Raw genomic sequence first — 14,044 nt, 5'->3', positions numbered from 1 at the left:
GATTCTAAAATTGAGTTGTGTGTCAAATTTCATATAATTTCGCAAAACTAAACATTTAACCTCCATATAAAATCTGTAGGGGGCGCTGTGGCTCCAAATTAATTTATTTCACTTCAAATAGGTTTAGGGCAAAGAGTTTAACAACTGATTCTAATTTGACGCAATTCGGACTTTATCTGCGCAAACGGCAGAAATGTTAAATTTGGGAGATTTCTGAAATTCTAGCTACAGTTTGCGGCTTCGCCGCACAGAGACCGTGACAGGTATCAATGTAATTTGGATAACTTTTGATGTCCCACTCCTCAGTAGCATTTTCACCAAATTTCAGCTTTTTAGGGCCAACGCCCTGGGAGGAGTTCGTAAAAGTACGACGTTTGGAAAAACTCCGAAGTCATGTTTAGCCATTTTTGAAGCAATATGGCCGACATTTGGTTGGGCGGACGGCGTTGCCGTAATAATATTTTTTACTTCTCTTGTCACCATCTACCTCTGCGCCAAATTTCATGATTCTACGATCAGATTTTTTTTGGGTCATTTCCCATCTCTCAATGCATTTTTGGTATATTCGGGGGCGCTGACGCGCCAATTTTTTTTATTTTAGAAAAGGGAAATAGCCAGAATGTAGAGAGGCACGATTTTTAGAGGTGTGAACATTTTTGTGACTTTTCGTCAATGTTCACTGGGTGAAAAATAGGGGGGTTGGTCCCGAGAAGAAGAAAGAATATTAAAGCCGCAAGCGGCATCCAACGGCCCTCGCGGGCCGCCGGCCTTCCGACTCTGCTCTCTGCATTTTACAGAGTTGGCGCTAACGCAATTGTCTAAGAACTAAGACAGTGACACATTGGACATGTTCAATGCTGTGCTTAACCAGTGCAAATGAACATAAATGTCGGTCAAATGTGCAGCTCCACGGCACAGAGACCGTACCACTTAAAATCAAAATATGGATAACTTTTGATGCCCCGTTTGTGTAGATGATTTTCCCCAAATATGAGCTTGATCGGGCAATCGCCCTGGGAGGAGTTCGTTAAAGTGTGAAGCGTAAAAATGTGGTCATTTTAGAGATTTCGCTGTTTTCCCATTTCTGACATATATTTGCGGGTCCGCCACACAGAGACCGTAGCACTTAGAATCAAAATATGGATACGTTTTGATGCCCCGCTTGTGTAGATGATATTCTCCAAATATGAACTTGATCGGACAATCGCCCTAGGAGGAGTTCGTTAAAGTGTGAAGCGTAAAAATGTGGTGATTTGAGCGATTCTACGATTTTCCCATAAGGATAACATGGGATGTTTCTGTCATCGCTACGGTTACGCCGTACAAAATATGACTTTGGCTCTCATACTTTCATGATCAGGATGGCAAATTAGAATTTTGTTCAAAATATCATGTCATTTGGAAAAACTCTATTGCTTATAGGCCACTCTGAAGGCCAAATAGTCAGAATTCTGGGAAACGTTTGCGGCTCCGTCGCACAGAGACCGTAAAAGCTATCCTTAAAATGTGGATAACTTTAGATGCCCCACTTGTCTAGAGGACGTACACCGATTTTGAGGTTGGTGGGCAAAACGCACTAGGAGGAGTTCGTTAAAGTGTGAAACATAAAAATGTGGTAATTTGAGAGATTTTGTGGTTTTCCCATAGGGATAACATGGGATGTTTCTGTCATCGCTACGACTACGCCGTAAAAATTAAGGCATTTGTCTGATTGGCTTTTGTGATCGGGACGGCAAAATAGAATTTTGGGTAAAGTTTAGACAATTTTGGTAAAACTAATTTTAGACCTTCAATGTTAATTTAAAGGTCACTCTGTAGGGGGCGCTATCGCGGCCATTTCAATTTTGTCATCATAAACTGGTCCAAACTAGAAAGTTTAACAACTGATTCAAATTTGGTCCTAATCGGACTTGTTTTGATCAAATGGGAGCAATTTTTAGATCTGCAATATTCCAAAATAAGTTGTCCAACTTTGCGGCTGCGCCTCACACAGACCGTAAAAGGTATCTAAAAAAATTGGATAACTTTAGATGCCCCACTTGTCCAGAGGACGTCCGCCGATTTTGAAGTCGGTGGGCAAAACGCCCTAGGAGGAGTTCGTCAAAGTTTGACGTGAACAAAATGGCTAACACAGCGTGTTTTCATTTTCAAAGGAAGATGGCGGCCATAGGGTAAATCTGGGGGCGTGGCCACAATAATATTTTTTTTTTGTCCTCATGAGAGGAATGTGTGTTCCGAATTTCGTAGCTCTACGACAAAGTTGACCTCGGGGCGTCTCCCATAGGCGCAATGTATTTTGACTCTTGTCGGTGGCGCTGTCGCGCCATTTTTTAACGGAAAAAAAAATGGCCCAGAAAAAACAAAATTTTTCGCCGATTCTGAATTTTGGGCAAAGTTTGGTGAGTTTTTGAGCATGTTCAGGGGGTCAAATTAGAGTTCAAAGCGATGAAGAACAAGAAAAATTAAAGCCGCAAGCGGCATCCAACGGCCCTCGCGGGCCGCCGGCCTTCCGACTCTGCGCTTTCGACTTGATAAAGATGGCGCCCTTATTGTGTCTTGAATTTAAAAAGAACTTGACAGACGGCGACACATTCGACATGGCCAATCCAGTGCAAATGAACACAAGTGTCAGTCAAATTTGCTGCGCCGCCGCACAGAGACCGTAGCACTTAGAATATAAATATGGATAACTTTTGATGCCCCGCTTGTGTAGATGATATTTCCCAAAGTAAAGCTTGATCGAGCTATTGCCCACGGAGGAGTTTGTTAAAGTGTGAAGCGTAAATTTGAACATTTCAAAGATTTGGCGTTTTCCCATTTGTGACAGTATATTTGCAGCTCCACAGCACAGAGACTGTAGCACTTAAAATCAAAATATGGATAACTTTTGATGCCCCGTTTGTGTAGATGATTTTCTCCAAATATGAGCTTGATCGGGCAATCGCCCTGGGAGGAGTTCATTAAAGTGTGAAGCATAAAAATGTGGTCATTTTAGAGATATCGCGGTTTTCCCATTTCTGACATATATTTGCGGGTCCGCCACACAGAGACTGTAGCACTTAGAATCAAAATATGGATAAGTTTTGATGCCCCGCTTGTGTAGATGATATTCTCCAAATATGAACTTGATCGGACAATCACCCTAGGAGGAGTTCATTAAAGTGTGAAGCGTAAAAATGTGGTGATTTGAGCGATTCTGCGATTTTTCCATAAGGATAACATGGGATGTTTCTGTCATCGCTACGGTTACGCCGTACAAAATATGACTTTGGCTCTCATACTTTTATGATCAGGATGGCAAATTAGAATTTTGTTCAAAATATCATGTCATTTGGAAAAACTATATTGTTTATAGGCCACTCTGAAGGCCAAATAGTCAGAATTCTGGGAAACGTTTACGGCTCCGTCGCACAGAGACCGTAAATGTTATCCTTAAAATTTGGATAACTTTAGATGCCCCACTTGTCTAGAGGATGTACACCGTTTTTGAGGTTGGTGGGCAAAACGCACTAGGAGGAGTTCGTTAAAGTGTAAAACATAAAAATGTGGTAATTTGAGAGATTTTGCGGTTTTCCCATAGGGATAACATGGGAGGTTTCTGTCATCGCTACGACTACGCCGTAAAAATTTAGGCATTTTTGTGATTGGCTTTTGTGATCGGGACGGCAAAATAGAATTTTGGGTAAAGTTTAGACAATTTTGGTAAAACAAATTTTTGACCTTCAATGTTAATTTAAAGGTCACTCTGTAGGGGGCGCTATCGCGGCCATTTCAATTTCTTCAGCCTAAACTGGTCCAAACTAGAAAGTTTAACAACTGATTCAAATTTGGTCCTAATCGGACTGGTTTTGATCAAAAGGGAGCAATTTTTAGATCTGCAATATTCCAAAATAAGTTGTCCAACTTTGCGGCTGCGCCGCACACAGACCGTAAAAGGTATCTCAAAAAATTGAATAACTTTAGATGCCCCACTTGTCCAGAGGACGTACGCCGATTTTGAAGTCGGTGGGCAAAACGCCCTAGGAGGAGTTCGTCAAAGTTTGACGTAAACAAAATGGCTAACTCAGCTTGTTTTCATTTTCAAAGGAAGATGGCGGCCATAGGGTAAGTCTGGGGGCGTGGCCACAATAATATTTTTTTTTTGTCCTCACGAGAGGAATGCGTGTCCCGAATTTCGTAGCTTTACGACAAAGTTGACCTCGGGGCGTCTCCCATAGGCGCAATGTATTTTGACTTTTGTCGGTGGCGCTGTCGCGCCATTTTTTAACGAAAAAAAAAATGGCCCAGAAAAAATCAAATTTTTCGCCGATTCTGAATTTTGGGCAAAGTTTGGTGAGTTTTTGAGCATGTTCAGGGGGTCAAATTAGAGCTCAAAAAGCAGAAGAACAAGAAAAATAAAAATAATTAAAGCCGCAAGCGGCATCCAACGGCCCTCGCGGGCCGCCGGCCTTCCGACTCTGCTCTCTGCATTTTACAGAGATGGCGCTAACGCAAGAACTAAGACAGTGACACATTGGACATGTTCAATGCTGTGCTTAACCAATGCAAATGAACACAAATGTCAGTCAAATGTGCAGCTCCAGCGCACAGAGACCGTGACACTTGGAATAAAAATATGGATAACTTCTGATGCTCCGCTTGTGTAGATTATTTTCCCAAAATATGAGCTTGATCGAGCTATTGCCCACAGAGGAGTTCATTAAAGTGTGAAGCATAAATGTGAACATTTCAAGGATTTGGCGTTTTTCCCATTTGTGACATATATTTGCGGCTCTACCGCACAGAGACCCTAGTACTTAAAATCAAAATATGGATAACCTTTGATGCCCCGCTTGTGTAGATGATTCTCCCCAAATATGAACTTGATCGGATAATCGCCCTAGGAGGAGTTTGTTAAAGTGTGAAGTGTAAAAATGTGGTCATTTTAGAGATTTTGCGGTTTCCCCATAGGGATAACATGGGATGTTTCTGTCATCGCTACGGCTACGCTTTACCAAATATGACTTTGGCTGCCATACTTTTAATTTGGGGATGGCAAATGAGATTTGTGTGCAAAATGTCATGTCATTTGGAAAAAACTCTTGTTTATAGGCTACTCTGAAGGCCAAATAGTCAGAATTCTGCGAAAAGTTTGCGGCTCAGCTGCACAGAGACCGTAAATGTTATCCATAAAATTTGAATAACTTTAGATGCCCCACTTGTCTAGAGGACGTACACCGATTTTGAGATCGGTGGGCCAAACGCACTAGGAGGAGTTTGTTAAAGTGTGAAGCGTAAATGTGAACATTTCAAGGATTTGGCGTTTTTCCCATTTGTGACAGTATATTTGCAGCTCCACGGCACAGAGACCGTACCACTTAAAATCAAAATATGGATAACTTTTGATGCCCCGTTTGTGTAGATGATTTTCCCCAAATATGAGCTTGATCGGGCAATCGCCCTGGGAGGAGTTCGTTAACGTGTGAAGCGTAAAAATGTGGTCATTTTAGAGATTTCGCTGTTTTCCCATTTCTGACATATATTTGCGGGTCCGCCACACAGAGACCGTAGCACTTAGAATCAAAATATGGATACGTTTTGATGCCCCGCTTGTGTAGATGATATTCTCCAAATATGAACTTGATCGGACAATCGCCCTAGGAGGAGTTCGTTAAAGTGTGAAGCGTAAAAATGTGGTGATTTGAGCGATTCTACGATTTTCCCATAAGGATAACATGGGATGTTTCTGTCATCACTACGGTTACGCCGTACAAAATATGACTTTGGCTCTCATACTTTCATGATCAGGATGGCAAATTAGAATTTTGTTCAAAATATCATGTCATTTGGAAAAACTCTATTGCTTATAGGCCACTCTGAAGGCCAAATAGTCAGAATTCTGGGAAACGTTTGCGGCTCCGTCGCACAGAGACCGTAAAAGCTATCCTTAAAATTTGGATAACTTTAGATGCCCCACTTGTCTAGAAGACGTACACCGATTTTGAGGTTGGTGGGCAAAACGCACTAGGAGGAGTTCGTTAAAGTGTGAAACAGAAAAATGTTGATATTCGAGAGATTTAGCGGTACTCCCATAGGGATAACATGGGAAGTTTATGTCATCGCTACGACTACGCCGTAAAAAATAAGGCATTTGTCTGATTGTTTTTTTTGATCGGGACGCCAAAATAGAATTTTGGGTAAAGTTTAGAACATTTTGGTAAAACTAATTTTTGACCTTCAATGTTAATTTAAAGGTCACTCTGTAGGGGGCGCTATCGCGCCCATTTAAATTTTGTCATCATAAACTGGTCCAAACTAGAAAGTAGAACAAGTGATTCAAATTTGGTCATAATCGGACTGGTTTTGATCAAATGGGAGCAATTTTTAGACCTGCAATATTCCAAAATAAGTTGTCCAACTTTGCGGCTGCGCCGCACACAGACCGTAAAAGGTATCTCCAAAAATTGGATAACTTTAGATGCCCCACTTGTCCAGAGGACGTCCGCCGATTTTGAAGTTGGTGGGCAAAACGCCCTAGGAGGAGTTCGTCAAAGTTTGACGTGAACAAAATGGCTAACACAGCGTGTTTTCATTTTCAAAGGAAGATGGCGGCCATAGGGTAAGTCTGGGGGCGTGGTCACAATGATTTTTTTTTTTGTCCTCACGAGAGGAATGCGTGTCCCGAATTTCGTAGCTTTACGACAAAGTTGACCTCGGGGCGTCTCCCATAGGCGCAATGTATTTTGACTTTTGTCGGTGGCGCTGTCGCGCCATTTTTTGACGAAAAAAAAAATGGCCCAGAAAAAACAAAATTTTTCGCCGATTCTGAATTTTGGGCAAAGTTTGGTGAGTTTTTGAGCATGTTCAGGGGGTCAAATTAGAGATCAAAGCGCTGAAGAAGAACAAGAAAAAAAATAATAATATTTTTAGCAAAAACAATATAGTCGTTTCCACTATAACAACAAATTATACATCGTTTGAAAGCTCTAAGCCTTCCCCATGCCGCCATGGGGTAGAATCATCATTACGAGCGCTTACGCGCTCGTCACTCCCTTTTCCGTCGGGATGCCCCGCCCACTCCCCATAGACTTCCATTGATTTGAGCAGATACAAGCATGGCCCATGCCTGCGGCATGGATTCTCGCGTACGGGACGATGCCAGGAGGGTTTTTGGAGGAATGCAGCGCTTCGCGCTGCTGTTGTCAACAATTAGTGAATGGGCTACGCCCATTCACTAATTGTTGACTATTTCTGTCATAGCAGGAGTAAGTATGCATGATCCATGCCTTCGGCATGGGCTAGTTCACTGTACTTGCCAGGGGCGACGGGGTACCAAACATGCGGGCTGCGCCCGCATGTTTGGTCGAACAGTTGCAACGCTGCCTTCGGCAGCGTTGCGGGAGCAATAGGCCCTCCGCCCTGCTGGGGCTCGGGCCTAATAATAATAATATTTTTAGCAAAAACAATATAGCCGTTTCCACTATAACAACAAATTATACATCGTTTGAAAGCTCTAAGCCTTCCCCATGCCGCCATGGGGTGGAATCATCATTACGAGCGCTTACGCGCTCGTCACTCCCCATTCCGTCGGGATGCCCCGCCCACTCCCCATAGACTTCCATTGATTTGAGCAGATACAAGCATGGCCCATGCCTGCGGCATGGATTCTCGCGTACAGGACAATGCCAGGAGGGTTTTTGGAGGAATGCAGCGCTTCGCGCTGCTGTTGTCAACAATTTGTGAATGGGCTACGCCCATTCACAAATTGTAGACTATTTCTGTCATAGCAGGAGTAAGTATGCATGATCCATGCCTTCGGCATGGGCTAGTTCACTGTACTTGCCAGGGGCGACGGGGTACCAAACATACGGGCTGCGACCGCATGTTTGGTCAGACAGTTGCAACGCTGCCTTCGGCAGCGTTGCGGGAGCAATAGGCCCTCCGCCCTGCTGGGGCTCGGGCCTAATTATTCCGATGCGAAAACAATGTTTCCCATTTTTCAAATATCATAAACTACATTTTCGGAAAGCGCTCGCGCTTTCCTACCTCATGGTGTGGGTTCCTGGTCACTGACGGGTACTTCCGTTAATTTTGAGTGGGCTCCGCCCACTTTGTGTTTTTGGCCCTTTATACAGTAATAATGTTCAATTTTTGCATTACATGCTTATATGCACGGAACATGCAAGAGATGGGGAACGTATTCGTGAGCTACTTAGCGCAAATGAGTGCTTTATATGTTATATCTCAATGTAAAGTGCTCGTTTAGTGCGCACTTTTGCACGGGCTTCGCCCGTTTACAACGGTAATGTTCCATTTTCCTACTACTAATTAGTATGCACGGGACGTGCATGAGTGAAGGAGTGCGTTAGTGAGTGTTTGGAAGTGGGCGAGCGCTTCGAGCTCGATTTCGTGCGCACTTACGTGCGCACTTTTGCAGCCGTGCTTTGCACGGCCTTACGAGATTAATAGGCCTCTCGCCAGCTTGTGGCGCTCGGGCCTAATAATGCAGTATTTACCTTGAACTAGAATATTACATTTTCCATACATTTATTATATATTTTTAATTATTGTCAAATTATTGTCAAATCCTGCTCTTAAATCAATTATGCTTGTCCATTGTCAGTGTAAGCATGAAAGAATAGATCGGTTTGTGGAAGAATATACTATTTTATTCATTATCACCACCAGTTGTTATCAAAAGTCTGCAGTATTCATGATTCCAGCTTGTCATATGCAACATTTCAAGGTCTTTTCCCGCTCAAAAGACAATATTTAGTTTAAAACTGATCTCTACGTCAGCTGTCCAGTTTTGCGTCCCCCCTTGACCCCCCGTGGACACTCACAAAGCTGTAGAGGGCAGTAGAGTCGTCGACGAGGTGCTGGCTGGGCCCGGCGGTCCTGAACGCCTCGTTGCTCCTCAGGCCCACCGTGCGCAGGAAGCCCTCCTCCAGCAGAGCAGAGGCCAGAGTCACCGCCTCCACCCGAGACAGAGCGAACTGCATGAACACCAGCCAGTCCACCACCGCAGAGCCTGCACACGACAGGGAGAGTGAGGAGAGGCGGGGGTACGAATACGTGTGGAAGGATTTATGGACAGACATAGTTTACCTGATCAATTATTTGTTTTAGTCTATTTTATTGTAGCTCTTAATGCTTCTCATTGGCAAGTTCAAGGCAAATGCAGTGGTAAATGTAGATTCCTATATTCCTTGTCCAATCAAATGTATTAATCTAGGCCTATATGTTCTGAAAATTAAAGCACTTGAAACTGAAAAAGGTTGAAAACCACAGAGCTGGTTTGGGTTTGAAGCAATTTATATATATCATAAAAGGTTATTCAAGTTTGTAGAAAAGGATATTAGTTGTTCTTCTGCTACTGGATTGGACTGAAGGTACTAATATTGAAATACAAAGCATTTTCTCGACAGTATTTTGCAGCAGGAATATGAATTGTCTTGACCAGATTTACAAACTGTGCAAATTTCCTTAAAAAAAAGTGAAAAAACTGTATTGAAAAACAAAAATGGTATTGAGAAGCAGTTTTGTCCTGCAGTTTGAGCCCAGTTTAGTCCTGAAATAGACTCGGGTTGGATGCGTTCTAGCTCTGGTTTAGTCCTGATCTGGACCAGTTTAATTTAGGCTTCAGTCACAGTTTAGTCACAGTTTTTACCCTGCAGTTTCTGACAGTGAACTCACCCGAGAAGCAGTTCTTGTAGGTGTTCCCCTGCGCCATGTGACAGCTCATGTTGATCCCACTGTGGACGTCGTACATGGAGTCCAGCACTTTACTGCGAGCAACAACACAACTACTGTCATCACAACGTATACAACGTGTCGTTTAGAGTGTGCTGTAAATCCCTGCTTCACCTCAGATCGATGTGGTGCAGCCTCGTCTGTTCCGGATCGGAGACGCTGTCCGCCGTCCCTCTGTCCTCCGAGTTCAGGCTCTCCACTGCGGTCGAAACGTCCGCCGCCCAAACGTCCCTCTCCTCCCGCGAACACGCCTCCAGAAAGTGCTCCATGCCACTCTTTGTCACAATCTTCATAACCAACTGGACAGCACACAAACACTTCATTATACTACGTTATCTGATGTGAATGGAATATGTTTTTTTTTTTTTTTATATTAATTTTTATTTTTACAACAACAAGAAAACAATTAACATAACAATACAATTGCAAAAACTAAAACACACAATGACAACAACAACAAAAATTAAAAAAGAAACCAAAACACTAAATTAAAAAACAAACAAACGAATTGAACGAAACATTGATACATAAAAATAAATAAAATAAACGGAAAACAACACCAGTATTTTAATGTGTTTTAGTAGGCCATACATTTCTTTATTTTTTTTATTTTTTATTTAATTAATTTATGATACCATGTATTATTATTTATTTATTTATTTTCTAAATTACTTATTTAGAAATAAATTTTTTACAAATGTATTTATTTTTTATATATTTTATATACAATTTTATCTATTGTTATATATATATATATATATATATATATATATATATATATATTGTCAATACAATTGTGATTGTCCATCACAATTGTTTTTAATGGAATATGTTTGAGCTATTCCTTTTTTAGAACAAGCGAAAAAGAAAAGACTGACTTATTGCATTTCATTTATGTAATATTGTGATGTAACTTTCCATGCACATACAATAACATCTCCATGGAGACGAGAAGGGCACCTTTAAAGCTGAAATACAATAGATTAGATGATGAACTTTCTAAACTTTCATTCATTGGATTTAACTATAATTTGACTTTATCACATCAGCTCTTTATTCATGTGTTTTTTGACTGACACTTTGTTTGACACTTGTTTTCTTGTTATTTATGACAAGAATTGCAATATTTTGTTTTGACACCATGACACTGCCCTTTTATTACATACGGTTCAGGTTTTAGCACCATCGATGGAAAAACAAAATGTGCTTGTTAAATAAAAATCAAGTCTTGACGAAATAGTGGCCTGAGGCGATAGTTTGTCACGTTTTTACAACGAGCGGCGAAAGGTGCGGCACAACCCGGCAAAAGTGTGGTTTGTGTATATCCCACAACAAGATAATGCATTTTGTTAAATATAATCCTGCCCTTTTAAAAATGTCTAAAAAGTGCTATCATGTTGAAATGCCCCAATCACAACGCACCCATAATACGTTTGCAGTAGAAATACAGTCTACAAACATATAAGTACAAAGAATCCATGAATCAAACAATCAAAGAGCTAAATGGGTAAAAAAGACTATTCAATCAAAGTATAGTTTTACCACACAAACTCATCTAAAGAGATTTAAAATGGTGGCAAAAATAATGATAACTGCACTTGACTTAAGTAACTTTTACAGTGGATGTTTTTTACTTTTACATTTGAGGTATCTGTACTTTCTACTCCACTACATTTTTCACCAGTACTAAAATGTAAAAGTACTTTTCTTTACTGTTTTAAAGCACTGTCATAAGTTTAACATCAAGTACTTCTTCCTCCACTGCACACATCTAGAGGTTACAGAAGTTCAACGAAGACTATGGATTTGACTGAATGTAACTTGCATAATCTGAATTAGTCATATGAATTGTATAATTAAACAAGAAAACATCCAACTCACCGGTCGGTTCTCGTACTCCAGAAAAGGGCACGTGATCTGACATCCTTGTAATAGTATTTTCCCTCTTTGACACGAGTCCCTTCTCCCTCCTTCATATTTATAATACAGCAGTTTATCAGGCATCAAAATGAACCAGCGCGCTTTCCAGTTGTGAACGAGATGGCCCTGGAAATGAACAACAAATATTAGCATCTTGAAACATCCAATCGTGTTTATAGGGTTTAAAAACAGCCGTCTTACCCGTTTGACCAAGAATCCTTCCCGTAGCACGTTCAACTTGTCCATGTCGCTGCTGCTGCTGCTGCGTGACTTGCCTGTTCCTGTTTCTCCTCAGCTTTTATAGTGTTCTGTTCTGTTTTGAGTCATTGTTCACGCCCGCTCACACCTTCAGAGTCAGACTTGCAATCGCATGTGATAAGCCCATCCCAAAGTCCTGGATGTTTTTACTGCTTAGATCCAGAAAAGAGATGAGATAAATGTGTTTTTTTAACTGCAATTTGAGCTTTTTGAGTAGATTTAAAGCTTATACATGTACATCGACATGCCTTTGTTAGAGGTTGTTGCGTCCATGGGCAAGACACGTCCCACATCAGCCTGTGAATGTGATTGTGTGACTGTTTGATTGGTGTTAGTCAAAAGAACTGATATTGTTATTGGTCATCATAAAGACAAAACCAAAAAAGGAAATGACAGCAGCATTTTTCACCTATGACCTCATTAACCAGGTTGCTCAAGTGGCAAAGTGGGAAGATATGATAAATAGCCAATATCTTTAATATAATGGAATAATGAAGGAGTAAGTTTAACACTCAACTTTACTCTTCCTCAGGGTTTTTACCTCTTTAATATTTGACAAAAATGGTCTACTTTATTCAGCCAAACTTGACACTCGAAATAAAGTTTGGACCATTTACTAATTAAAGCTACTTGAATGAAGTTTAAAATAAATTGTACTTCTCACTTTTCAGACTGCAAACCTTTACTCTATTTGAGCTATTAGTATTAGTATTTTGAATTGTTTTGGTTATACACCCACTGCGAAAAGGATAAATCTGCAATAATAAATGATTAATAAAATAATTTGAACATTTGTGTCTTTTCTTCTACAGCAGATGTAGCAGTTATGTATTCTTGCACAGACTTCAAATTATAAATCAGTTGTTATGTCCAGACAGTTGAGAATATTTCCTCCAAATACATTTTACTCTTGTGTAATTTCTTGCACCATACTTTGTACTTTTACTTGAGTAATATTATTTGAAAGTAATGGTACTCTTACTTAAATCTTTTGGCTCTACGCTACACGTCTCCTCGTTGTACATCATTCACTCGCCACACGAGGGCGCCCTCACTCCTTTAAAGCTCACAGAACTTTGGACAACAAAACTGAAACTGCGTCATTCAATTAAAAGGAAAAATTCAAATCCCAGACTAAACACGGAGGAGAGAACATTCAAGCATACCACACGAGATTATCTGCCTGCTCCACGTCCCTGAACAGCTGCAGCCAATGGCCCCGCAGCTGGGGCCCTGTGTTTGCCCCAAACGGACCGAGCTTATTAAAGGCAAAAGGACTGTTCCCTAGAAACGTTTACTCAACCATTACACAAGAACTTATTTGAATCTCAGGGGCCCTCTCTGCTTTGGGGCCCCGAATCTACTCAAGATGAATGTCTGTAAAGACCAATAAAGATGTCTAAGTCTGTCCAGACCACTGACAACTTCCTGAACCAAAAGTAGTTTTCAAAGCAATTACCAATCCAAAGCAAATGATTACATCTTTTGAATGTGCAAAAGTCTACTAAATATCACCAACAATCCAAACAGGAAGCTGAGACCCATGAATTGCAGCCTTTCCCAATCTTTTCCACTCAATAATCATTCATTCAATAAAATGTGCACTTTGCAATTGTTTTTCTTTTAGATTTCAGACCCCAGGAAGAATAGTTATTGCTGTGGTAATAACTAATAGGGATCCAGAATAAATTAAACATACAGATTTACATATAAAAACATCAATGTTTAGGCTGTAGGTTATAGCCTGCTTTAAAGCTGGAGAACCTTATGTTCACATTGTGAAACTGTCCCAAATCCTTTGGGACATCATTAATATTCACAAGTTGTCATTTACAGGCTTGTGCACAACTTTAAACGGCTTTTTCTTCAGACATTGAAGTGAAGCTGAGGACTGGGGTGGACCACCAGAGTCAATCAGAGAGCTGAGAGCTTACTTCCTGGTCGAGTAAACATAAAACACATTATTATTAGATGCAGACAGAGCGCAGCAGTCTCAAGACACACGAAACACTTGGAAAACACTAAATTGACTCATTTACAACAAAAAAAGTTCGTCAGCTTTAATCAATACATTTAAACAAATATAAAACGTTTATGCCTGATGTGAGGACAACATTTCGAGGCCCCTGCAGTG

The 14,044-nt window shown here is 40.9% G+C and overlaps 1 protein-coding gene across 1 annotated transcript in view; it reads right to left on the bottom strand.

The window, feature by feature from the left end:
• The window catches only part of plek2 (pleckstrin 2), a 15,847-nt gene extending 3,879 nt beyond the window's left edge, over positions 1-11,968 (bottom strand). Inside the window, exons 1-5 of the mRNA XM_072457657.1 lie at positions 11,854-11,968; positions 11,614-11,778; positions 9,847-10,031; positions 9,676-9,767; positions 8,823-9,010 (exon numbers count right to left, since the gene is read on the bottom strand). Of these exons, the coding sequence (XP_072313758.1) occupies positions 8,823-9,010; positions 9,676-9,767; positions 9,847-10,031; positions 11,614-11,778; positions 11,854-11,898 (675 nt within the window). The 5' untranslated portion in view covers positions 11,899-11,968. The remainder of the gene's footprint in view (positions 1-8,822; positions 9,011-9,675; positions 9,768-9,846; positions 10,032-11,613; positions 11,779-11,853) is intronic.
• Positions 11,969-14,044: the final 2,076 nt, after the last annotated feature.

Source organism: Eucyclogobius newberryi, unplaced genomic scaffold, assembly GCF_026437365.1.
Source record: "Eucyclogobius newberryi isolate DKJ021-1_F unplaced genomic scaffold, fEucNew1.0.hap1 SCAF_21, whole genome shotgun sequence".
Classification (NCBI taxonomy): Eukaryota; Metazoa; Chordata; class Actinopteri; order Gobiiformes; family Gobiidae; genus Eucyclogobius; species Eucyclogobius newberryi.
The sequence above is the reverse complement of the archived record's forward strand: the minus strand, read 5'-3'. Positions and strand labels throughout refer to the sequence as shown.